At 39.4% G+C, this 22,055-nt stretch overlaps 1 protein-coding gene across 1 annotated transcript; it reads right to left on the bottom strand.

Annotated features, from left to right (window-relative positions):
- Positions 1 to 8,378: 8,378 nt before the first annotated feature.
- Positions 8,379 to 21,288, bottom strand: LYVE1 (lymphatic vessel endothelial hyaluronan receptor 1). Its single transcript, XM_067540412.1, has 6 exons — positions 20,927 to 21,288; positions 17,640 to 17,802; positions 17,388 to 17,527; positions 10,922 to 11,191; positions 9,622 to 9,700; positions 8,379 to 9,508 (listed from the first exon to the last, which is right to left on the bottom strand). Exons 1-6 carry the CDS (start codon positions 21,015 to 21,017, stop codon positions 9,322 to 9,324), a joined length of 930 nt encoding a protein of 309 aa, XP_067396513.1. The 5' UTR covers positions 21,018 to 21,288; the 3' UTR covers positions 8,379 to 9,321.
- Positions 21,289 to 22,055: the final 767 nt, after the last annotated feature.

Raw genomic sequence — 22,055 nt, forward strand, 5'->3', positions numbered from 1 at the left:
TACCAGTGCCCTGGGATGTGGATACACATAAAAGATGGAGTGCAGTTTGTGGGTTAGCCACAAATTGATTCTCAGGGATGCAGATCCAAATTTTTGTATCCACTCAGGGCTCTATTTCCTTTTAATCTGAATTCCAGGCCTATGATCATTTGAAAAAGTAAAATAAAAGGGACATTACTTTCCAAAACATACCTTTCATTGTATCCATTTCTAAGGCCTAGAATCTACACTGTTATGGCTATTTAGTGCCATACCACTGATGAATTTTGGCCATAAAGCTATTGTAGCAGGCAGTGTGAGCCTAGCCAAAATGAAGGGAGATCCTTTAGTAGAGAGGCCAGGCAGGCCTGTTCTTAAAATATTCTTGGTGCTGACGTAGGGAGTGTGGCTGGAGCAAGAAGCATGGGTGGGACTTCCCTAATCCCTACAGTCTCTAGGTGCTGTACTGGTTCCTTAGAACCATTGTCTGCCAGTGTATTCTAGAACAAAGTTCAGGGCAAAGAATCAGTCCAGCTTCAGGGAAGATTAGAAGCCACATCTGCACCACTGCTGAGCTAAATGTGCCCTCTTCAGCTATACCAAAAGGTCTGGGTCTGAATGTTAGACGTGTGGAAAATGCCAGTAGACACTAAGATTTACTTTTTACTATGGGAAAAACAACAATTACAACAGGAAATTCCAGGTATTTAGAAATTATAGAGTATCCTAGATCTTCCACATCATAGCCCAGAAAGCTTTCACATCTAGTGTTTTTGTCTTAAAGAAAAGAAAGAAGGAGTTGCTGCCACACTACAATATGTTCTGTTAAAGAAAAGAAAACCCTGTATTCCAAATAAGACTTGGCTTGAACGTGTGAAGCTTTTACGTATTTCCTGCAGTCAGTACATAGACCTACCTCTCTCTTTCTGTAAGGTCAGCAAACATCTGGCGCTTAAGTGTGAGAATCCAGCTCATGTTACTTTTGAGTGAATAATACAAATTATTATTTGTTTAGATGGAACCAATCGTTCTTATAGGAAGCTCAAGCTCACTCTCATTTCTGAGACTTCCTGGAGGTGATGATTAATAAGGCGTAGTATGCAGTGACTGAGCCTGACTATCTTCAACAGAGAATAAAATTTTGATCCTTTGATTGGGTTCAAAAAGCTCTGCAGTGGGTTAGAAACCTACAGTGGATGTAAAACCTTAATAAACCTACAGTGGATGTAAAACCATCTGTTCCTTGCAGCAGAAACTGTGGACCAGATCCTCACTTCCCTTCTAACTGCTTTCCACTATTCAGGGAGCACTCCAACAGGAATAGGAAGGGAGCAAGTCACTTCTGTCAGGGGAGTTTAAGAACTGCAGTTCTGCTTGGCCCTTATATGGGATGCAGAAGGGTGGTGAAAGTCTCTTTTTGCCTATCCTACCATAGCACATCTGTGTAACAGCTGGCAGATTCTGGTCCTGAGACAGTAGCTTAGGATTTGGCCCATGGATTCTATCCTGTAGTTGTTCTTAGAACTCCAGGACTAGCAATACTAATCAACGGTGGTTAAAGGGAAGAGTGCTGTGAGCATAGTAAGGATTTCATTCTTTTTCATAATTCTCATACCAAGTCCTACCAGAATAAATAGCTTTTAAAACTCCACTGGCTGGCAGGTGTTCTAACATGCATACCTATTTAGTCAGTATATATACAGAATGCATGCATTGTTATTGGAAGGATACATTTTCACATTTGTGATCTTATGTGGGTGTAGCCCTATTCATAGATCTCCTGTGTTGCTTTCTATATATATATATGTTTGAGATACCACATGTATAAGACATTGATAGATCATTTTATAAGATGAACATGATTTTATTAAAATTGCACGTAAAACATTCTGTATCTTGTATTTTTGGTTATTCTTGTCAGATACTGTTTTTAGAAATTGATATAACAGGAAAGATATGCTTTTAACATTTACACTTTGATTTCTAGACAGTTATATAATAGCTCATGATGATGCTGGAATTATGACATCAGTGGCGGTAACACAGCCAGTCTTTGTTAACTTTCAGACTGCAATCCTAGGACCTGATTCAATTCATCCTAGTAGTCCCACTGAAGTAGTTAGTTCTGTTCACCTGAGTAATTGTTATTCACATTAATAAAAGTTTTCAGGATCAGGCAAATGCCTCCAAAAACAGGTGGGCTTTTTCTTACGGGGTACTATAGCTAATATAACATATATAATTATATAATATACTTGATATAATAATAATATTGATAAAGTGTTCCCTCCCTTCTCCACATGAAGTCTCTTAAGGTTAGATTGTGATAGCTTCACTGATGTTGAATAGCACCTTACGCTGAGTAGTCTTGTTGAAGCAAATGGGGCTACACGTGGAGTAAGATACCACTTAATGTAAGGCTTTCACATTCTAGCCTTTAGGGAGCTGTACAATAATTTTACAATAAATAAATTATGCAAATGTTACAACAGTACTGTAATGATTTTGTTAAGCAAATATTTTTAAGAAAAAAACTACATACAGCTCAGTAAGTGTTTAGTTTTGAATTCAGCTTGTGGTAATTACTTGGGGGTAACAGCTAATTGCAATAAGTTGTTACATAAGAACATGTGGATTTTTTCAAACTTGTTTCAGTAATAATTCAGTAATAATTTCTCATTAATAGAAAATAAGAATGTAAGAGAAAGAATAAAAAGAACGTTAAAAAAGTGGTGGACACAGTAATATAGTTTATATTCGATTTTTTTTTCTTTTTTTTTTAGTGAAATAATTTGTTGAGGGTTTGGTTGCTGAGATTAGCTTCATATCCTGATCTTAATGCTTCTTTTCGTGTTTGCTTTTTAGTGGAAATCCTAGTTGAATTCAATTAAACAATGACCAAGGACATTTGCATGTTCTACTATATTTTTATATTACTATCACATTTACTGTTAGGATATGGCATTTGCTGATTAATGTTTCAATCTCTGTTATCATTGCAGAGCTAGGCTCTCATGTGTGTCCTCCCCAGGAGCTGTGCAAACAAATCAGATGTAGACTCCTTGTTTTATTGTATGTCAGATAGAGTTAAAGAGAAATTTTTCCTTTACTGTTATGATAATGGTAGAGTACTGTTTAGTGTACACCACCTCATGAATTTAATGAATTTAAAAAAAAAAAGATTCACCATAAAACCTTAAAAGGTAGAAGCCATTACAAACCTGGCCTGCCTATAGAACAAAAACACAGGAAAATATGAGGGTAATTCCTCTGTTTTGCCTGTAATCAGAAAGGAAATTTGTAAAACAAAGGGTTATTTTAAGCAATAATCTGCTACCCCCACCGCCCCCCAAGGAGGTAGAAAAATGTTCTTTTTATCTTTCAGAATTTTAGGAAAAGCTGGTGCCAGCAAAACAGCTAAAGAACAAAACCATGGATCTATTGTTGAAACAAAGATTGTGTTTTGTGTTGTTTGTCTTGTTACTAACATTGTTATGTATGGTATAGGGTTTAAAAAAAAAAGGCATGGTACTGCATGAAGCAGAAAAGAATCAATGAGCACTGTAACTGTATTTACAAAGACATCCTCTATCAGGTAGAAAAGGGGAGAAATAAAGGACAATCAAGTCCAATGAATTTGGAAGGAAAAGGAGTTTTAAAAGTAGATATCTTGGCAGAAGTAAAAGTGCTGGTTAATTTTGCTAACAGAGTCCTATGAAAAATGCCTCCTGTGACATTCTGGAACTTGGAAGCCTCTGAAAATTTCAGTAAGCTCTAAGCAAATCAGCCAGGGCTTGTGATGAATTTGCTGAGCCCCATGTGGGTGGGGCACGGCTGCTCAAAGCACAGTTAAAAGCTCAAGAGCACCCCCGCCTCCCAGAGGAAAAGGGACTGAGGCCTGGCTGGGTCTGAGAGTAAAAGTTAATTAAATTAGCTTAAATGTTTTAGTGATACTTCCCAGATAGGGAGGGGGACGGTTGTTCTGCTTTGTGTTTCAGATTAACAAGCTGTGAATGCTGGAAGATCTTGAAGCACCTAGACAAACGCCACTATGCTATTAACCCTTTTTCCACTAATAACTCTGGTTGTGTATGTAGATGATCACTGTGTGTGTCTCAGAATCTGGTGTTCTAGGCTGCTTGTTAACTGTATACATCAAATAGATTATAGTCCTCATGAAAATAGATATTTTTGTAGTATTGTAGCAATTAGGGGATGTAAGTGCCTGAACTTAGATATAATCAGTTAAAAGTGATGTATACTTTTTATTCTGCTGTGAAACCTGTACCACTTGGAATGAATTTGACTGTTTTACAAATGTTGCTTGTACATCCTAATTTGTAGAACCAGCTGCACTGCCAAACAGGAAGGGCACAGAGTCATGGTTATAGTGCCTTATAATGTGAAAGTGGGTATTTGTAAGAATTGGCCAGGATCTAAAACATGAGTGGTGGGAGGTATTGTTGCAATGGCTCCCCACTGGCATGGGAATCTTGAATTTGGCCTTGCGCCCTATTGTAGTGTTTTTTGGGATTCCAAATAATAGTGATCCTCTTTACTAGATAATGGTATGAGGGATCTGATGCAAAATTTGGCAATATTCCCTGACAGAGGAGCCAGTGGCTACTGCCACCCTTGCTCTGTCCTGGATGGGAATATGTTGAATTTGTCACCCCTCTCTCCCAAATGGGAGTTAGGGGAGATGACTGCTTGTCAGTTGCTGGTCTTGTGTGCGGAGTATGGGATGCCAACAAGAAGATCATTCGCCTGGTCTCAGGTGAGAGCCTTGAGCTTTTGTTGGATCACAGCTCTGGTGCATCCAGAATAAATGTTACGGCAGGTACATAAGGCCCCATCCTATAAAAAGTGACCTTTTAAGGAGAGGAACTGTATAGGGAAATCTTAATTATCATAGTTGTTACTAACAGCAGCCAAAATCAGTAGGCCTTTCTGCAGGCCCGTGCACCTATGGTATTATTAAGCCAGGAAGGGAGGGGAGCCACTTGCTCAACTTTGCCTGACTCTGCACCCTTCCCTGATGCTCTGGTGGACGTGATGTGATCTGTGGGTTTTTTGTTTTTTTTGTTGTTGTTTTTTTTTTAAAGAACAATAAGCTTATTTATGAATGCCCTCATGGGATGGTCAACCACAGCCAGAGGAATATTATCCATAATGTTCCACCCATTGTTGATTGTTTTACTATTAAACTGTTTATGCCTTGTAATAATGTGCTGTATGTGCTGTTGGATGAGAAAAATGTATCTTAAATTGAAACCACAAGCTCAAAATGCCTCTCATTATGTCGCTGATACAATTATATAAGGTGTGACCCATTCAACACATTTGAATTGAAGGATCAAAAGGGGGATGTGAGCGCTCCCCAGGAGCTGTGCAAAGAAATCAGATGTAGACTCCTTGTTTTATTGTATAAGTGAGATAGATGTAGAGAGAAATTTTTCCTTTACTGTTATGATAATGATATGGTACTGTTTAGTGTGGCATAAGTGGACTCCATCTTGTTAGTTTCTTGAAGTAAGCTCTTTCCTGCAACTTGTACTATTGAACTTAAAAATATCTTGATAAATTCCCTGTGTGTGAGTGAGGAATGTATGTGTAGGGCATAAAAAGACAGCAACCTCAACTGCTCTAACAACAGAAAGGGGAGTAAAGACATCAACTGCCATCCTAACCCTGAAGGTTGAAGACTACCTATCAAGGACCCTAACGTACAGAAGGATCCACCCTGGGAACAAACAAAGTATAGAAATAAGAGAATAGTCATGCTTTCAATTAGATGGCGATTAACAATATACTGAACCCAGAGGCAGCATGCCACAGCAAGGCCCATAGACTTACATGAGAGCCAACAAGTACAAAAGGTGGATGGGTAAAAAGTAAAAACATGGAAACTTTGGGTCTCATTTTGTAATTGTCATCTTGGAGCATCGGATTCACATCTGACAGAGACCTGGCTCCCTCCTCGTGCTCAGTCTAGTTGGTCAATAGACTGGCTCGAGCAACGCATCAAAGGACTGGTAATTATATCACACCAGCTTGCAGAACTTCATGAATGTGTGTGTGAATGTGCTTTTTGATATTCTTATATGTACAATAAATGTGGCATATTGCCTTGTCCCCCTGAATAAAATCATGCTAGTCTTTTCTTTTACAAGTAGAACACTCACAGCACAGAAAGCAATGAGCCAGATGCTTCTATACAATGTGGCCACTTTGTTTCACAATTTGGGCATAATCTGTTTGCAATGACCACAAATGGTTTTACAGCTCTATTAAAAGCAACTCTTTAGCTATTCTAATAAAGCCGAGGGCAAAAGAGCCATGCAGAGAGCAAAACTAGGATTAGGGGAATGGAAAGGAGTGTTTTAAACCATCTTTGCACTCATCTCTTTGACTCATGCTCTGTGTGTTTCGGCTGCATCTGAGAAATCAGGCCTCACATTTCTAGATGTATTTCATATGATGAACAAAGAAAGTCTTTTGTTATTTGAGTCCTGATCGTCAGCCCAATATCCATGTGTGCCACTCTGCCGCCAAATCTACACTGTTCTCCCTTACCTGGATCCTATGGAGTGTTCTCTGGAATTTGTTCATGGAGAGGGCTGTTCTGAGCTGAGGAGGATGGGCCTTGTCCCTCCTCCCCTCTGCTTCTCCAATTCTGCAGAGCACTGAGCTCTGCTAATGGCCTGGGAAAATATGAACATTCGGAGTGCTGGTGTTAAAGCCCCACCACCCCTTACAGGTAGGGACAATGGCCTAGGGTTCCCCTCAGTACTTACCCCAGAAGTCAAGCTGTGTCTGCTTGGGTGGTCAGCTCGGCTGCATTCTTATGTTCCTGCCATACACACATTGTCCTCTGTGTTGATGGACTTCCCAGATCAGTAGGTTTTGGAGTTAACACCGCCTGGAAATGGAGTGTTCCACCCCTCTCAGATATTTTGCTTCAAACTCTCTGCAGCCTCAGGCCAATATTGCTTTACTGTTTTCACTTGGGTCACAGTGTCAAACTTTTCTTCACAACCATGAGAGCTAGAAACACAATGTTCTTAAAATGAAAGCGGAGAGTCTGATGTAATCACATATCCCCAAAAGTTGAGGGCATGATGCTGCAGCCCAGAAATATATTCTAAAAAATTAACCTAATTAACACTCTCATGGACTTGAGTGTTCCCTGCTGCAAAATAAAGAATACCTGCCACATAATTTGGTTCCGTTTCATGAAACTCTTCCCTCATTAAAATCATGGAATAAGTCATCACCCACCTGGGATGGAAATTAGAAATAAATGTAATTAGATGTGGGTGAAATTCATGCTTAGGACATAAAGCGTATGTGCCACTTAAACACAAATGACTTAAGTGGAATTTAAGTGGTGTATAGTCCTTGTGCTGGCACCACCATGTGGGTAAATTTCAGCTCTGAGTGAATAATGATATTATTGTTTTAAAAGTTTATGTAACAGTCTAGATGCTTATCTAGGCACATTTAGATATAAAGTGAGTGAGCTCAGGAAGGGGGGTGAGCCTGCCCAGAATCTCAAATGAAATGGGCCTGAACTTGCTAAGCGCTGAGTGATTTGAGTCCCCAGTGGCAGTTGTGTTCACTCAGCACCTCACAGGATAAAGCCCCATGTGATGAACGCAAATCCTTAAAAAAATGAAGAGGATATCCTGAATGGCAGCAGTGTTTTTAGGAATTATCACTCCATTACAGAACTAAATAAGTCATATCCTGCTGCTTTCACAGAGATGTATTCTCATGTCTTTTATTTTGACAGTTGCCAGCTTGGCCAACTCACTGGGGATTGAACTGGGAGATGTCAAAAGCTGAAAACATGCGTTAAAGCTGTAACAGATTCATATCTTCTGTGGATTGGGCACAGAGGGGAGACATTTAACACTCACCAGTGGGTTACATTAGCTCATACTTTAAATGCTGCTCTACTTTTAAAATTAATTTCATTTCCTATCTTTCATTCTGTTAACAACTTGGAATACTAAGAGGGCTCATATTATTTCCTTTCAGACAACATGGCACTTATCTGGGAACTGGTTATAACTACCCTATGCTAAAATGACTGCTATAGCAGAAGATATTTTGGGATAAGTCTTTCAAACTAATCTGCCTACTGAAGGGCATTTTTAACATCTACGCAAATGTTATCCAAAGTGTTTATTAATACAGATATGGTATATTGCTATTGTTACTGCAAATTCTTGTTTAGATTATGCAACTCATGAAATTAGTGTAACACCAGCCATATGTTTCTGTCACTTTTACAAGTGTAATATCGAGACAATGTGTACTGTTTGGGTTTTTCTGGATGGTAGTTTTCATGAGAACAATAGATAAAACAGATGTAACAAAGAATATATCTACTGAACTTTATTTTTTTATTAAAACTTCCCATACCACTGGATAGCCTTTTCTTTTGAAAGTACATTGAAATAGACATCAGAGACCTTTATGGTACAGATTGTGATACAGTTTTGAAGGTGTTTTTTCTGTCAGATACCTGAAGAAGAATGATGCAGTCTTGTTTTTAATAAATAAAATTGTAAATTATGATACAGTGATATACCCAAGAAAATACCTCATGATTGATTACATTATACTCAGTATAAATACCTTACTTATCTTTATAATAAATCTTTAAAAGTACCCTTGTTTGGGAACTTACAGTTTAGGGGGCTGATCCTGCAATCTTTACCTGAGTAATCCCCATTTTTGCCAGCAGTCCTTTTGAACTCAATGGGACTATTTGCCCGAATAAGAATTGTCTGCATGAGTAAGGGTTTCAGGATTCAGTATTAATTGTGAATACTATTACATTAGCAGCCAACCTCCAGGATAGAAAGAAACATACATTTTATTTTAGATGTGTTGATCTGAATTTTATGCAAACAATTATACACTGTATCATTCAACAAGGCATTCTTAGACTTCGTTACTTCTTGTTAAATGGAAAATGTTGAGTTGTGAGATAGTTGTTTTATTTTTTTGTTAATATTAATACGAATAAGATACCATATTTCCGCAAAAGAACATTTTATACCAAAGTGTAATTAATAGTCATAGAATGCTGATTGTACAATCATTTGAAATAAGAAATATGCATTCACCTTGCCAGCATTTACAGTAATATAATAATACATAACTCTTACATAGTGCTTTTGCATCAGTTGATCTCAAAGCACTTTACACGAGAGGTAGGTATCATTATCCCCTTTTTACAGATGGGGAAACTGAAACAATTTATAAATGATTTGCTAATAATGCATTCTTCATTTTAAATCTGTCAAACTTTCTGTCATATTTATCCTTTCAAACTTCTGCTTCCATACAGTTTACTGTGGCCTCGGGCTTGGTTTGAGGCTCTTCTGCTTTTTTTTCATTATTCTTTGGTTCCTTCTCAGGAGCTTTGTCACTTGAGTTAGCTTCTTTGATGACTTTGGTTTCAATCATTTCTTTTTGCTGCTTCGTGTTTGAAAATGGAAAGGTTTCCTTGTACCTTTAAATAGAAATATGAAAGCAAATTAAAATGGAAACACTACCATGTAGTACACATATTATGAGCACCAACCATAATCTAAGAGTAAGTACATTATGAAAGAAAAAACTTACTTTTTGACATAGCAGACTGCAAGAACAATGGATGCTATAAAGAAGATGAGTGCCAGTACAAGGAGTGCAGTAGGTACATCTAAAGATAAAAGGAAATAGATAATTTACGTATTTATCTTGATTTTTTAAAATATATTCTTAGTTCTTAAATCAGCCTTTCTGAAAATTCATGTGCCTAAAGTCAGATTATGCTAAAGGCAGCCTGGAGTAAGTGGGTCCAGCCCACATGGAAATCTCTATTTCAAATTTACATTGACCTAAACAGTGGCATCAATTATACTCATTTTGCACACTGAGTGCAAGTTACATTATTTTGCCATTTACATCCAATACTACATTCATTAAAGTCAATGGTAGTTTTGCCATTGAGTTCAAAGGGAGCAATTTCAGGCCTGTTTTGTTATTTACACTATCATTTTTATCTCTGTTGAATTTGAATTATTATCTCAAAATAATCTCTACTGTTTATTAAAGCAGTGCAATTTATAGAAATGCATCACTACAATGATTTTGTTCAGGTATATATGTTCTTTTGTTCTTTAGGAAAACATCCCACACATATTTTATGTGATTGCATTCAAAATAGTCAAAGAAAACCTTTTCTTTTAACTTCAGTTAAGGATTGCCATCAGAATTATAAAATAGAAAACAAGGCATGAGCTGTTGTACTTTCCAGACATATAATGAATGCTGGATGAAAATTTCAGAGTCATTACCCATGAAAACACGTTTACTGTGAAGGACCAAGGATTTGTATCGACTGCTCTGTTAGCCATATATCTGCACAGTCTCTTACATGCATACATTATTTTGCATCTTATCTTCCAAATAGTACAGTAAAAGTTGAGGATCAGAAAAGTGTAGCGATTACTGGTAAGTAAGAAAATGTCGCAGTTTTACTTTCCTTGTTTAACACTAGGTTTTTGATTGCTCTATCTTTTCAGGTGTTAGAATTAGGTTTTTCAGTTGCACCAAGCATGTAGTTTATATTGTAAAAATTCCTATCGATTTCCTCAGAATTAGGAAGAGAATTTATGTGATAAATTCCACTAATTCCTACTAAAAAGCAGTGAGATTACACTTAATCCTCCGGAAATATACCAATTAATTTTCAAAAGAAAGGAGCTTCAAAAGAATGTATGTTACTAATTTTGGTTTTGTAAACCCTTATGTTCTTATTTTGCCCTCATACACTCATATGTAACCATCCTTGATTTTGGTTGGAGTTGTGCACACCCAACCACTATAAAACACTATTAAATAACTAAGGCACATATAACAAAAGACATATAGTCTTTACCTCCAAATACAACACCATCATTCCTAAAGGCAGATCTGTTTCCTGTAGGCACAGCCATCTCCTCTTGACCTTCCGCAGTAGTCTGTACTGTTGTTAAAATGGTTTTCATTACACATATCATGTGAGGATTTTGGGGTTTTGGTGACTCAGTAGCTTTAGGCATCTCTGTGATGCCCTGAGATGAAGCTGTTGAAGATGAGTTTATTTCTGTAACTGTTGCAGGTAACAGAGTTGAATTTGTTTCTGGTATGCATGAATCAATCCAAATATCTGCAAAGGTGAAAAGGAAGTGTAATGAGTTGTACTGGATGCTATTGCAAAATTTTGCACATACCTGAGGCCAAACACACATTGATCTATGGTGGATATTTTCAGAAGTCTTTCTGAGGGTATACAATGTGGTAATCAGATGACCACTGATAATACCTATTGATCCTGGAGAGACAAGGTAGGTGTGGTAATATCTTTTATTGGACCAACTTCTGGTGGTGAGAGACAAAATGTCATGCTTACACAGAGCTCTTCTTCAGGTCTTTGCGTAAGCTTGAAAGCTTGTCTCTTGCACCAACAGAAGTTGGTCCAATAAAAGTTATTGCCTTGTCTATCTAATATTTGGGACCAACATGGCTACAACAACACTGCAGATAACTATTGATACTATTTATTATTATTTATTTATTCACAAAGGCTTAGATTTAGCATGTGTCTAATTTTAAGCATGTGAGTAGTTCCAGATTTCTCACCTGCTTAAAATTAGGCACATACTTAAGTACCTCGCTGTACTGACGATAAAGCCCACAAGTCTGACAACACTCATTTTATGATGGCATACAAAAAACAAGTTCCTTGCCAGAAAGAGCTTACAATATAATTTCCTATGTGACACACAACAAGGAAACAAAACAAAATGGAGGAAAGCGCTGAGTCAGTACATAGGTTACATTGTCATGTGGTTACCCAGCATCTTGAGGTTCATTTACATCATTACAAGTGGTGCTGAGCCTTGCCTATTATTAAGATTATCCAACACTTCCCATTATAAAACCCTGATTTCACCTGCTTATAACTTTGCCAGACTGTAACCATTTGAACTTAAATTTTATATGCTTGGCATCTGCCTCAGGTTGATTTTTTTTTCCAGCCAAAGCAGTTTAGCTCTTTCCAAGAACAAAATCAGGGGAAAATATGTTATTTTGTCCACATCAAAACATTCTGGCAACCTTCTTTTTGAGATGTTCTAGTGCCCACATGCTTTGGAACAGGGACTTTAAGTTGTGTCAGGAATATGTCTTTTCTGTAAAAATTTGGCCAAGTTACACACCTTTGAAAAACTGCCATGCACACATGCTCAGTAGAGACTTGCTAGAGTTTTGCAGCTAAATTCCCTAAAGATTCCATCTAAACTGGGCATGCTCCAGCCCACGGATGCAGGGGGATGAGAAGGCATATTCCCAGCAATTGCAGCTCTGGGCTGCTGCGAACCAAGGCTGTGTCTGGGTATCAGAACTGAGAGGAGGGAGACTGTCTCCCCTGTGTTCTGAGTGAGCTCCCTGTTGACATGCAGGCACCATAGAAGAGGAAGCTGCCTGAATTGAATATGGGGGGGAGGAGGGGGAACGACGACGACGACAGCCAAACCTGAAATGCGGGGAAAGATTGGAATTGGAGGCTTGTGGTGGTGAGGGTGAGAGGGAAACTGGGACTGAGAGCTGGGATAAGGGGAGATTGGGACTGGTTGGGTGAGTAGACTGGGAACCAGGGAGGAAAAGAAGGGAGGGGGCCTGGGAGCCTGTGGGTGGGAGGAGAGCCAGGGTTCTTGTGGAAAAAAGTATACTGTGTAATCCTATATTTAAAGACTGTATCATAATGCATATAGACTAGGGGACTGAACAATAGTTGGACAGGCAACCTTAACATTGGCATTTCCTGACTTTTGATGCTTGATTTTGTGACCTTAATGTTCCTTTAGCAAACATGAGTGAGTGAGAGAGAAAACCATGAGCATCTATTGCTTGAGAGCTAAAGACTACATCCATGAGTTAGAAGCAGAAGCAGTCAAAAAGTTGCCTGTGAACCAACCGCTGAGGGGGTGGGAAATGACAAAGACCTATGTTATTATAATGGGGGGTGGGTTATAGAAGCACCTGATCTGAAGGCACAACCAGTAATTTAGACATTCAAATTGCATAAGTGATGCCTCTAAAAACGGCATCTTTAAAATTGTAAGTGGAAAACTGGAGTTCTGGGTAAAGCTGGAGTGAAAATGTGGCTCTAAGGAGGAATTGGTCATTCATGGTTGCTGGTACTCTTACATCATCTGAAAACTATAAAGTTATCACTATCGAAACTAGCTGAACACATTTCAAAAAATAATGGGGGAAAATGACTTATGTAGAGTTTTTAATATAAATCCCTGGTAGGAAATCTGATGACACATTTTCATTTACAAAGTAAGAGGATAGATGACAGATGATGTTGTACGTTTTTCATTATGGTCTTTAAACGACTGTACACACTGCAGCTGGAAGGACAAAGTGCAGCGAAATGAGCTCTTGCCAAATACTTTTGTTGTCAGAGTTCCAGCCAGTGGCAATTTGGCCATTAAGATAAATGGTGATTTTTTGTTCCCTAGGTTAAATATTAATTGCTTCCTAATACCATTTAACAGACTTAATTTGTTCTACTAAATAATATGACAACAATATAAAAGTGACAATTCTCTGTATTAAACCTGCAAAAGTAAGGAATTCATAATTAAGATCGCTACTTTATCTTTACACAGCTCATCCTATTATTTATAGGTGTAGTACAATTCAAAATACTATATAGATTAAAAAAGCCACCTTGTAAAAGAATAGTTCAATCATACAGCACTTACAAAATCAGATATATTAGAAAAGGTTAGCTGTTTAAACAAGACACAGTCTTAGCAACCTCCCACACAGGTTCACAAACCTACACGGGTGTTCTGAACTATAGAGAAGGATCAAGTTTATCCCAATGGTGGTGGTTTTTTTAACTTGATTGTTTAAATGGCTAATCCATTTCTGACACTGCTGTTCCTATGGATATGGCCAATGGGCACCTCCATTCTGGATTTTTCAATCACTCTACTCCAAAAAGGCCACTCATGAAGGTCATTAACAAATTCCATCTGGCCACGACTAATAACATTCTCTCTAATGACTTCAGTCTCTCTGCCATCTCTGATGTGAATGATCTCTCTGTCCGTTATAATAGCCTCTCCTTCCTAGGTTTCCATGGCTTGCTACTCTCCTAGCTTCCCCCTGGCTTTTCAGCCACTCTTTCAGCATCTCTTTCACATATTTAGTCTCCTTTTCTCCACTGAAATCCTTCAGAGTTCCATACATGGTCCTCTGGTCTTCTCACCCTACACACATTGTGAAGGATGTGGGGCTGGTCTGTAATAATTCATGAATACTGTGTATGATCTGGTTACTGGTATAGTTATTGTATTGCTATATTGGATCATTGGAATGTCTACTGCATGAATATGTTGATTTAACCATTATTATGTTGTCCACACTCGGGGGTTGTTCCGCTTAATTACACAGTATAGTTAAAATGGTACAATTTACATGAAGCATTAAGCTAAGGTGGGAGGGGCTCAAAGTGGTTCAGCCAGAGCTCTTAGGCTACTCTAAATATTGCCAAGGGCTGGGTTGGCCCCCATTTGGCTCTAGAATCAGAGCTGAAAGGTGGCTTAGAACAACCTTTCCCTATTCCACCCTGGGGTGCTCTGCTGAGTGCAACTCAATTCGATTTAGGGGTCTGGCCCATTGCGCTAGGTTTCAATGCTAATCAAATCTGGGCTTCCAGCCCTCCATATGGAGGGGCAGATGCACCAAACCTGAAGGCATTGTGATCATGTGCACAAGGTCACAACTTCTGAAGTGAGGAGCCAGGCCCAGCCCTGCGGAACTGGAGCCACTGCAGCAGGATGAGTGCATGGTGGGCTCACTCTCCAACCTCCTTCCTCCCACTGGCTCCCTCCCCTTTCTATGACCTTCCCTCCCACCTCTGCCATGAAATTTATTAAAATTTTCTGTGGCAAAAATTGTAAACTTATTTATGAGCAACCACTAGGCCGAAATGTATTCATAGACATTCTCTATCAAATAACTGCCTAGACCCATCAGGAATTTTTTGACAAAAGGCTTTTTCATCTGAAAACACCAATTAATTGAAACCAATACTTTTCACAGGATACGGTCAATTTGAAAAATTTCTAGACTCCAAAAATGTTTGGAAAAAAAAAAAAAAAAGTACAATTTTCTGGTTTGAAATAAGTCTTCATTTAAGATAACTGTAGTAAAAAATAAATTGAAAAAGGTTAAACTCAAAGTGAGATGCTTTGGTTGACCTGAACAAAATTATTTTTTTAATTTTTAGTTTATGAAAAATTTTCAAGATTTCGACTTTTCACCCCAATTTGGGATGACAAAATTTGTCCAAATCTCAAAATTTTTCTCAGAACAGGAAAGTTGTTTTCCATCCACCTCTAACTTTGACTTAAAAAAAGAAGTAATACTTTGTGATACAAAAGGGGACTAAATTCACTGGATACACCATTCACTAGTAGTTTTTCCAGGTCTAGTTTTCATAGACACATACATTTTAAAGCCAAAAGGGAACAACTGTGATCATCTAATCTGATCTACATAACACAGGCCATAGAATTTCATCAGTAATTCCTGTATGAAGCCCAATAACTTGTGGTTGAACTAGAGCATATAATTCAGTATGACACAGAATCATAGAAATGTAGGGTTGGAAGGTACCTCAAGAAATAAATCAAGTCCAGCCCCTGCAATGGGGCAAGGCCAAGTAAACATTGACCATCCCTGACAGGTGTTTGTCCAGCCTGTTCTTAAAATTCTCCAATGATAGGGATTCCACAACCCTCCTTGGAAGCCTATTCCAGAGTTTAACTACCTTTACAGTTAGAAATCTTTTCCTAATATCTAATGTAAATCTCTCTTACTGCAGATTAAGCCCATTACTTCTTGTCCTGTCTTCAGTGGACACGTAGAGCCATCAATCACTGATCTCTGCATAACAGCCCTTACTATATTTGAAGATTTATCAGGTCCCCTCTGATCTTTTTCTTTAGCTTAGGTGGAGTCACTAATGCAGGGGTTCTCACAACAATTTTTTTGGTGGCCTCAGAGTGCGGCCACCAACTCTTGCTGGTGGCTTCTCTGACAAATTTTTCTAAAATACTTAATTAACTTTAGGAAAAACAAATAAATACGTACATGTCCAAATCATTGTAATTTATTTATGTAAGGTTTCTTTTGCAGACTTAATAATAAAAACAATGTACAGGTTTTTTTTGGTACCCCTGGTCCCCATTGCCTCCCCTGGATCCCATCCATCACTTCTGGCTCCCACTGCATCTCCGCATGGATCGCCCTGGCCCCCTCTGCCTTCCCTGGTTCCCCACCATATCCCCAGTTCTCCATTGCCCCCTCAGGCCCCAATCCTTCCCCCCCCCATTGCCCCAAGCCCCTTCTGTGGCCTTTCATGCCAGGCTCACCCCACTCCTTGCCTCTTGACCCCAGCACCTGGTAAGGCCAGCCTTGCTGAAGCCCTGATGCCCTGGGCTGAAGCCCAGAGCCAGAGCCTCACGGCTGGAGGTGGGGGGTGAAGGGGAAGGCCTGAAGCCCACCCCCAGAGCCTCTGGCTGAAGAGGAGGAAGGCTGAAGCCTTTTCCTGGAGCCCTGGACTGCAGGGAGGGGCCACTGCTTTGTCCCCTCCCCCATCTCTGCTCAGGAGGCTGCTGTGGCCGCAGGAAAACCCCCACGATGGCCGCATTTGAGAAATGCTGCACTAACATGACTCTCTAGTTTCTCCCCTTGTTATAGGACAATATGAAGTAAAATACAAAGCTATATAAATGGGGATTCTGGGAACGTGTGACAGTGGTGGCTTTGGAGTTTACTAGCTTTTATGGACTTTAGTCAGAACAAATTTAATTTAGATATTTTTATATTTAATTTAGTTTGTTGGAGCAGTTTTTGCCTTTTTCCCCCCAAATAAAATAATATATATCATGAAACTACATTGTTGTTATTGATAGAGTATAAACCAGCTATGTGTTTGCATGTCTTTCAAACATTTTCACTGGCACAAGCATGGCTGAGCATACCTAAGGTCTTCACATAGCTGAATCCACATAACTGAATGCAATGATGAAACCCTTATTCAAGAACTTTAATTACAGCATCACCTAATTAATTTAGGTTAACTAAAGGGAACTTCTGTCCATCTGACATCCTGCATTTAGCAATAGCTCTTTTTTCTCCTAGAGGGGAGAAAGATATAATCTGACATCTAAGATTAGAAAAAAATAAATTAAAAAAAAAAAACAAGTACAATTTTTCTATAAAGATCTGAAATAACAAAACTAAATGTAAAGACTCAAAGTCTCATGCCTGCTTACCTGAAGAATTGAAGCAGTAACCATGATGTTTGTGCTGGAGAGAGACTTTCCAATCGGCTACTCCAGTTTTGTTCCGACCACATTTTGGATTTGGGTTTACCCGAGAAATGACCAGCCATTTATCTGCCACCCATCCGAAGCTAGAATAAAAAGTATGAATCTCTTTAATGCTGGATGCGTTCACAAGCCGATTGGTGTATGTAAGGAAATGGTGCTGTTAAAAGCTGCTAGCTACTTACAGATTTCACGTACCTGCATGTTTCAAAGCCATGAGACCAGGCCTTCATAACCTGGGTTTTGTTTGCCAGCTGTAACCCCAGCTGGCTACATGCACTTGCTGCTTCTGAGAAATTCAGTTTGCTCGGATGAGAAATTAGGGTTATGCCTGCGGTCCTGCAGTCCTGAGCAGTGAGATCTGTAAATTAAACATAAATATTCAAGGTTATTACCGTAGAATGTATTCTTTTATTCTAAGCAAATACCTGTGGTGCATGTGTCGTTCCCTTTTTAAGTGTTATGGGTTTTAGGGCATAGAGTTAGCTTCCACTGGGAGTTAATTTGGCCTTTTATATGAAAATCATCTGTTTTGCTCAACCCAACAGTCTAATATCTCAGAGGGTAAGAGGAATTTGTCACCATGGCTAGACTGTGAAAATGTATTTAATTAGAGATGGCAAATTTGACTTTGTATGGGGGCAGCCAGCTTGCTAACGACAATGTCATATGTAACACAGTGCATGAGAGGCCCATGGGTGGGATGGAAACCAGTTTTCCCACCTAATTGATAGTGTCTTAAAATAACAAAACTGATGCTTATGGTAAAACCCTAATGCCCTCAGCATAGTGATCTTCACACAGTGACCCAAGCTGGTTAAAAGGGCTGCCACAAATGTCAAACATGTTTGGAAACATGCGCAGTTCACCCACAAAAAGATGCTCGTTAGAGGAATTTGGTAATTATTAATGATGTCACCTCCACTCCTCTTTTTAGGGCAGTGGGGAGCTCATGGATATCTTTTATATCATGTTTAAAACGTAACAAGGTTCAACATGGGCCAAATTAAGTTACTTACTATCTTTTACACACTTTGGGCTAGAAACCCAGCTGTGCTGGGGTAGTGCTTGGCACAGATGAGGGGGACGGGCAAAGGTGGCTTTACCCCACCTTTTGTGCTCTCTCAATGCTGGGGCCCACCAGCTGCATTAAATTGCACCAAGTTGCAGCAGCCCCCAATGGGCACTCAACAATTGCTGGAGCACAGTGGCTTTTTGGCCACACGTTCTACATCAGGGCTGGGAAGGGGTGGCCTAGGGCTGGTTATATCCGCCCTACACTAGATGGGGATTCTCCAGGGCTGGCTTTAGTGCCCAGAGCAACTTGAAAGGGATGGACTGGGAGATGGGCAGGATCTGGCCCTTTATTTCCATGTAACATTCCCCCAGGGCCACATGAAACAAAAATCTAAGTTTTTAGGTACAGGAGCAGCCATGTTAAATGAACAAGGAACAATACACTGTAGGACCAACAAGAAACATCGTAGAGACCAAACAGAATGAATATAGAATGGCAACATAAAAAACCAATAAATAATCCAATACTTGCATCTCAGCTAGTCCCTTCAGACTGTGCTATCCATCACCATGCATGGATAGTCCATAAAAATCATGCAATAACCAGGTTGTCCATATATTCTTGGGGGGGGGGGGGGGCGGGGGGGGAAATGAGGTATCCATGGACATATTTTTCTTCTCTATCCATGCTAGAAATGATGCTTTGCAGAGCAGAAATAAGAAATATTGCAGTTATTGGAATACAATGCCAGCCAATGGCATGCTCGGCAGGGGCCAGTGTGGTGCTACTGGGCAGAGGGAAGGTGTGCCTAACTACCATGGTGCTCAGCTCAGACAATGAGCGCCATCTGATTGTGAAGAGAACCTCAATTTACGTTACAGTGCCTTCTTGGTGGCCAATACATCCTCCATTTGATCAGACTCCTCCTACTTCAGTCAATGCCTCCAGACCTAAGTCACACCAAGCCTATTCTAGACTGTTCTGTCTCTTTTTTTCCCTCCTGGTCGGACCCAATCGTGTCTTCCAGAGCGTCTCCGTGTTCCAGCTGCATCAATGCAGATCTCACTATCCTCTCTTCTTCTCAGGACTAATCCATCCCCACGTTTCCTGTCTCCAGGACCTGCTCCACACCTTTCTCCTTTCATACCATTTACACGATTCTTTCCCACCCTTTCTACGTCCAGGCACAGTCTCTTCTGTCCCCAGTCCAGTCAATGGATTTGCTCAGCTACTGTTAAAATCTGGCTAAATAGACCTTTTTAAGTGCAATAGTAATCGTGAAAGCTTCTTAATGACCAGTCATATTAATGACCAGCCTTAATTTTCCAATCCTCAAAAGGACATCATGAAATACAATGCAGCTTTTCAAATAAAGTTGAGTTGTTGATTGAATAGAACTTCCTGACACGTGAAAAGATGGCTGGATCCTTGTAAACGAATGACTGATGGATAATATACTCAACAAAAGAAACATTTTCATATGAGAAAAGCAGTTAACTAGATGTTCACCCTGATGAATGGGAAGAAGGAAGCTTCAGTATCAGAAAATGACAAAGTTGGTGGCTGCAGAATTGGATAAAGGGACTTGAGTTTGGGAGATGCCTCTGCTTTAATGTGATCTATTTTCTTCGCTGTTTTGGGAAACTGATGCTGCCTCCGCTTCGTTTTTCCCCAGATCCTTAGTTCATAGTTGTAATGTCCAGTCCATGAGGTGCTGGGTGGGTTCCTCTGTCTGCTGGTAGCAGAGAGGGACATTCTTAGGCCATGGTGAGAAGGATCTTTACCAGCTGGGATTTTCAAAGGCAACTAAGAGTGGTAGGTGCACAAATCCCATTGAATTTCAACAGGAGTTGAGCATCTAAGAACCGTGCCTGTATCTCTGAGAACTTTATGGAGAATCATATCCACTGTTATGATATTTCAAAATCAAAACAAACAGTTCACATTTTAAAATGACATTTTTTTCTAAAGCACCCAAAGACCAGTTTCATGCATATTTTGCTATTAGATAGCCACTCAAAAGCTTTTGCTGTGGCATCTTCCAAAAATTTGACATCTGGCCAGATTTTCATTTACTCCTAAAAAATAATCATGAAAAATTAAACAAAGTCTTGTGACACATTTGGACATCATTAAAAAATGAGTCAAATAATTAAACTGGACTTAAATATTCAATTAAATATATTCATAAGCAAGACTATTACTGAAATATTCTCTTTTAAACTAATTTCTGAGAAATCTATGGTTTCATATGCCTACAAATGATAGGCTACTTTAAAATATATACACATACAGAGTTATATGTACTCTCAGAAGTAATTACACTGCCCCTGCATATTTCATTTGCAAACACACTGATTTGCCAAATATCTTTTCTGGAAAAAGATAAAGTAAACCATCTACCTTGAAGATATTTTTGGACATTGGGAAAAAGTTGCACACACAGAAAAATTGTAAGAAAACATACCTTTCACATCGAAAGCTCCTTGAGCTATGAACTTCATAATCCAGATTGAAAACAAAACCAGGAAAACACCAGAATAAGTTCCCATGCTCATTAACACCAATAAACAAATTAAAAATTCAGGCTGCGTTGTTCCCTGTGTTAAAGAGAGTGGTGTATTGCCAGTCCCCCTGTTGTGGACGTTGTGATGACTTTCTTAAAAGCTACTTAGATGCCACCGTACTGATTCACAGAAAGAATGCCAGTACATATTTGTTGCTGAACTCAAAAGGCATCTGCTGGTCAAGGGCATTAGCTGGAAATACATGACGTCCCCAAAACATGTCACGGCTGGCTGCCTGGAAAATTCAGCAAATGCTGACTAAGACAACATACAGCTGAGGAAGGGAGAGGATGCAGTTTTAGTCTGTCAGTCTTATAAACAGTTTGAAAATTATTTTTTTCTTGCTATTCATTTTGTAACAGTTCCTGTTTAACGAGTGTCAGCTCATCACCCATGTAGTGCATTCATTTTGCATCTCTAGCCATTAGTACAGAATATTGGCAATCAGAATTCTTGGGTTACAATGTCAGCTATGCTAGTATTGACTTGATATGTGACTCTTGGGCAAGTCACTTATCCTCTCCATGCCTAACATGCCCAATATATAAAATGGGTATAATAATGCAGAGATTGATTTAGGCTTAGTTAAGTAAGAGATGGATTTTGGGATGGCCTGCCTTGTGAAGGGAATAAGAGGAATTTCTGTGGGAATTTCCCCGGATCGTTCCATCTGAGATGCTGAGGGAGGTCGAACACTTTAATGGATAAGACCTTTGGCTCTCAAATGAAAAGTCCCAATAAATCAACTGGCTCATGAAAAGAGGGGGGTCCTGCTGCCAAACCCTGAAGAGCTCAAAGGAGTCACAGCAGACAAGAGCCTTCTTACACAGCCTTCCACTGCTGAATCTAGATCCCTGCCATAACCTTGTCTTGCTCTCTAGTGGTAGCTGCCCTTTGGAGATGGGCTGCCACTGCAGAAAGGTCCTACAGAAAGACTTACTATTTTTGTCTGTTTTTCTGTGCAGCAAGGGTATCTCCCCAACCCATCCTCCCCAGCACAGGCCCATCCCATAGCCAGCCCCTTTTATA

Source organism: Emydura macquarii, unplaced genomic scaffold (genome assembly GCF_026122565.2).
Source record: "Emydura macquarii macquarii isolate MOO-44397 ecotype Brisbane River unplaced genomic scaffold, CSIRO-AGI_Emac_v2 contig_587, whole genome shotgun sequence".
NCBI classification, from domain to species: domain Eukaryota; kingdom Metazoa; phylum Chordata; order Testudines; family Chelidae; genus Emydura; species Emydura macquarii.

Coding starts and splice junctions, on each gene's coding strand:
- LYVE1 (XM_067540412.1), bottom strand. CDS start 21,017: ATGAGCATGGGAACTTATTCTGGTGTTTTCCTGGTTTTGTTTTCAATC. Junction 17,803..20,926: donor AGGAGCTTTCGATGTGAAAG/GTATGTTTTCTT, acceptor TTTAATTTACAG/ATCTCACTGCTCAGGACTGC. Junction 17,528..17,639: donor CATGGCTTTGAAACATGCAG/GTACGTGAAATC, acceptor TTTTTATTCTAG/CTTCGGATGGGTGGCAGATA.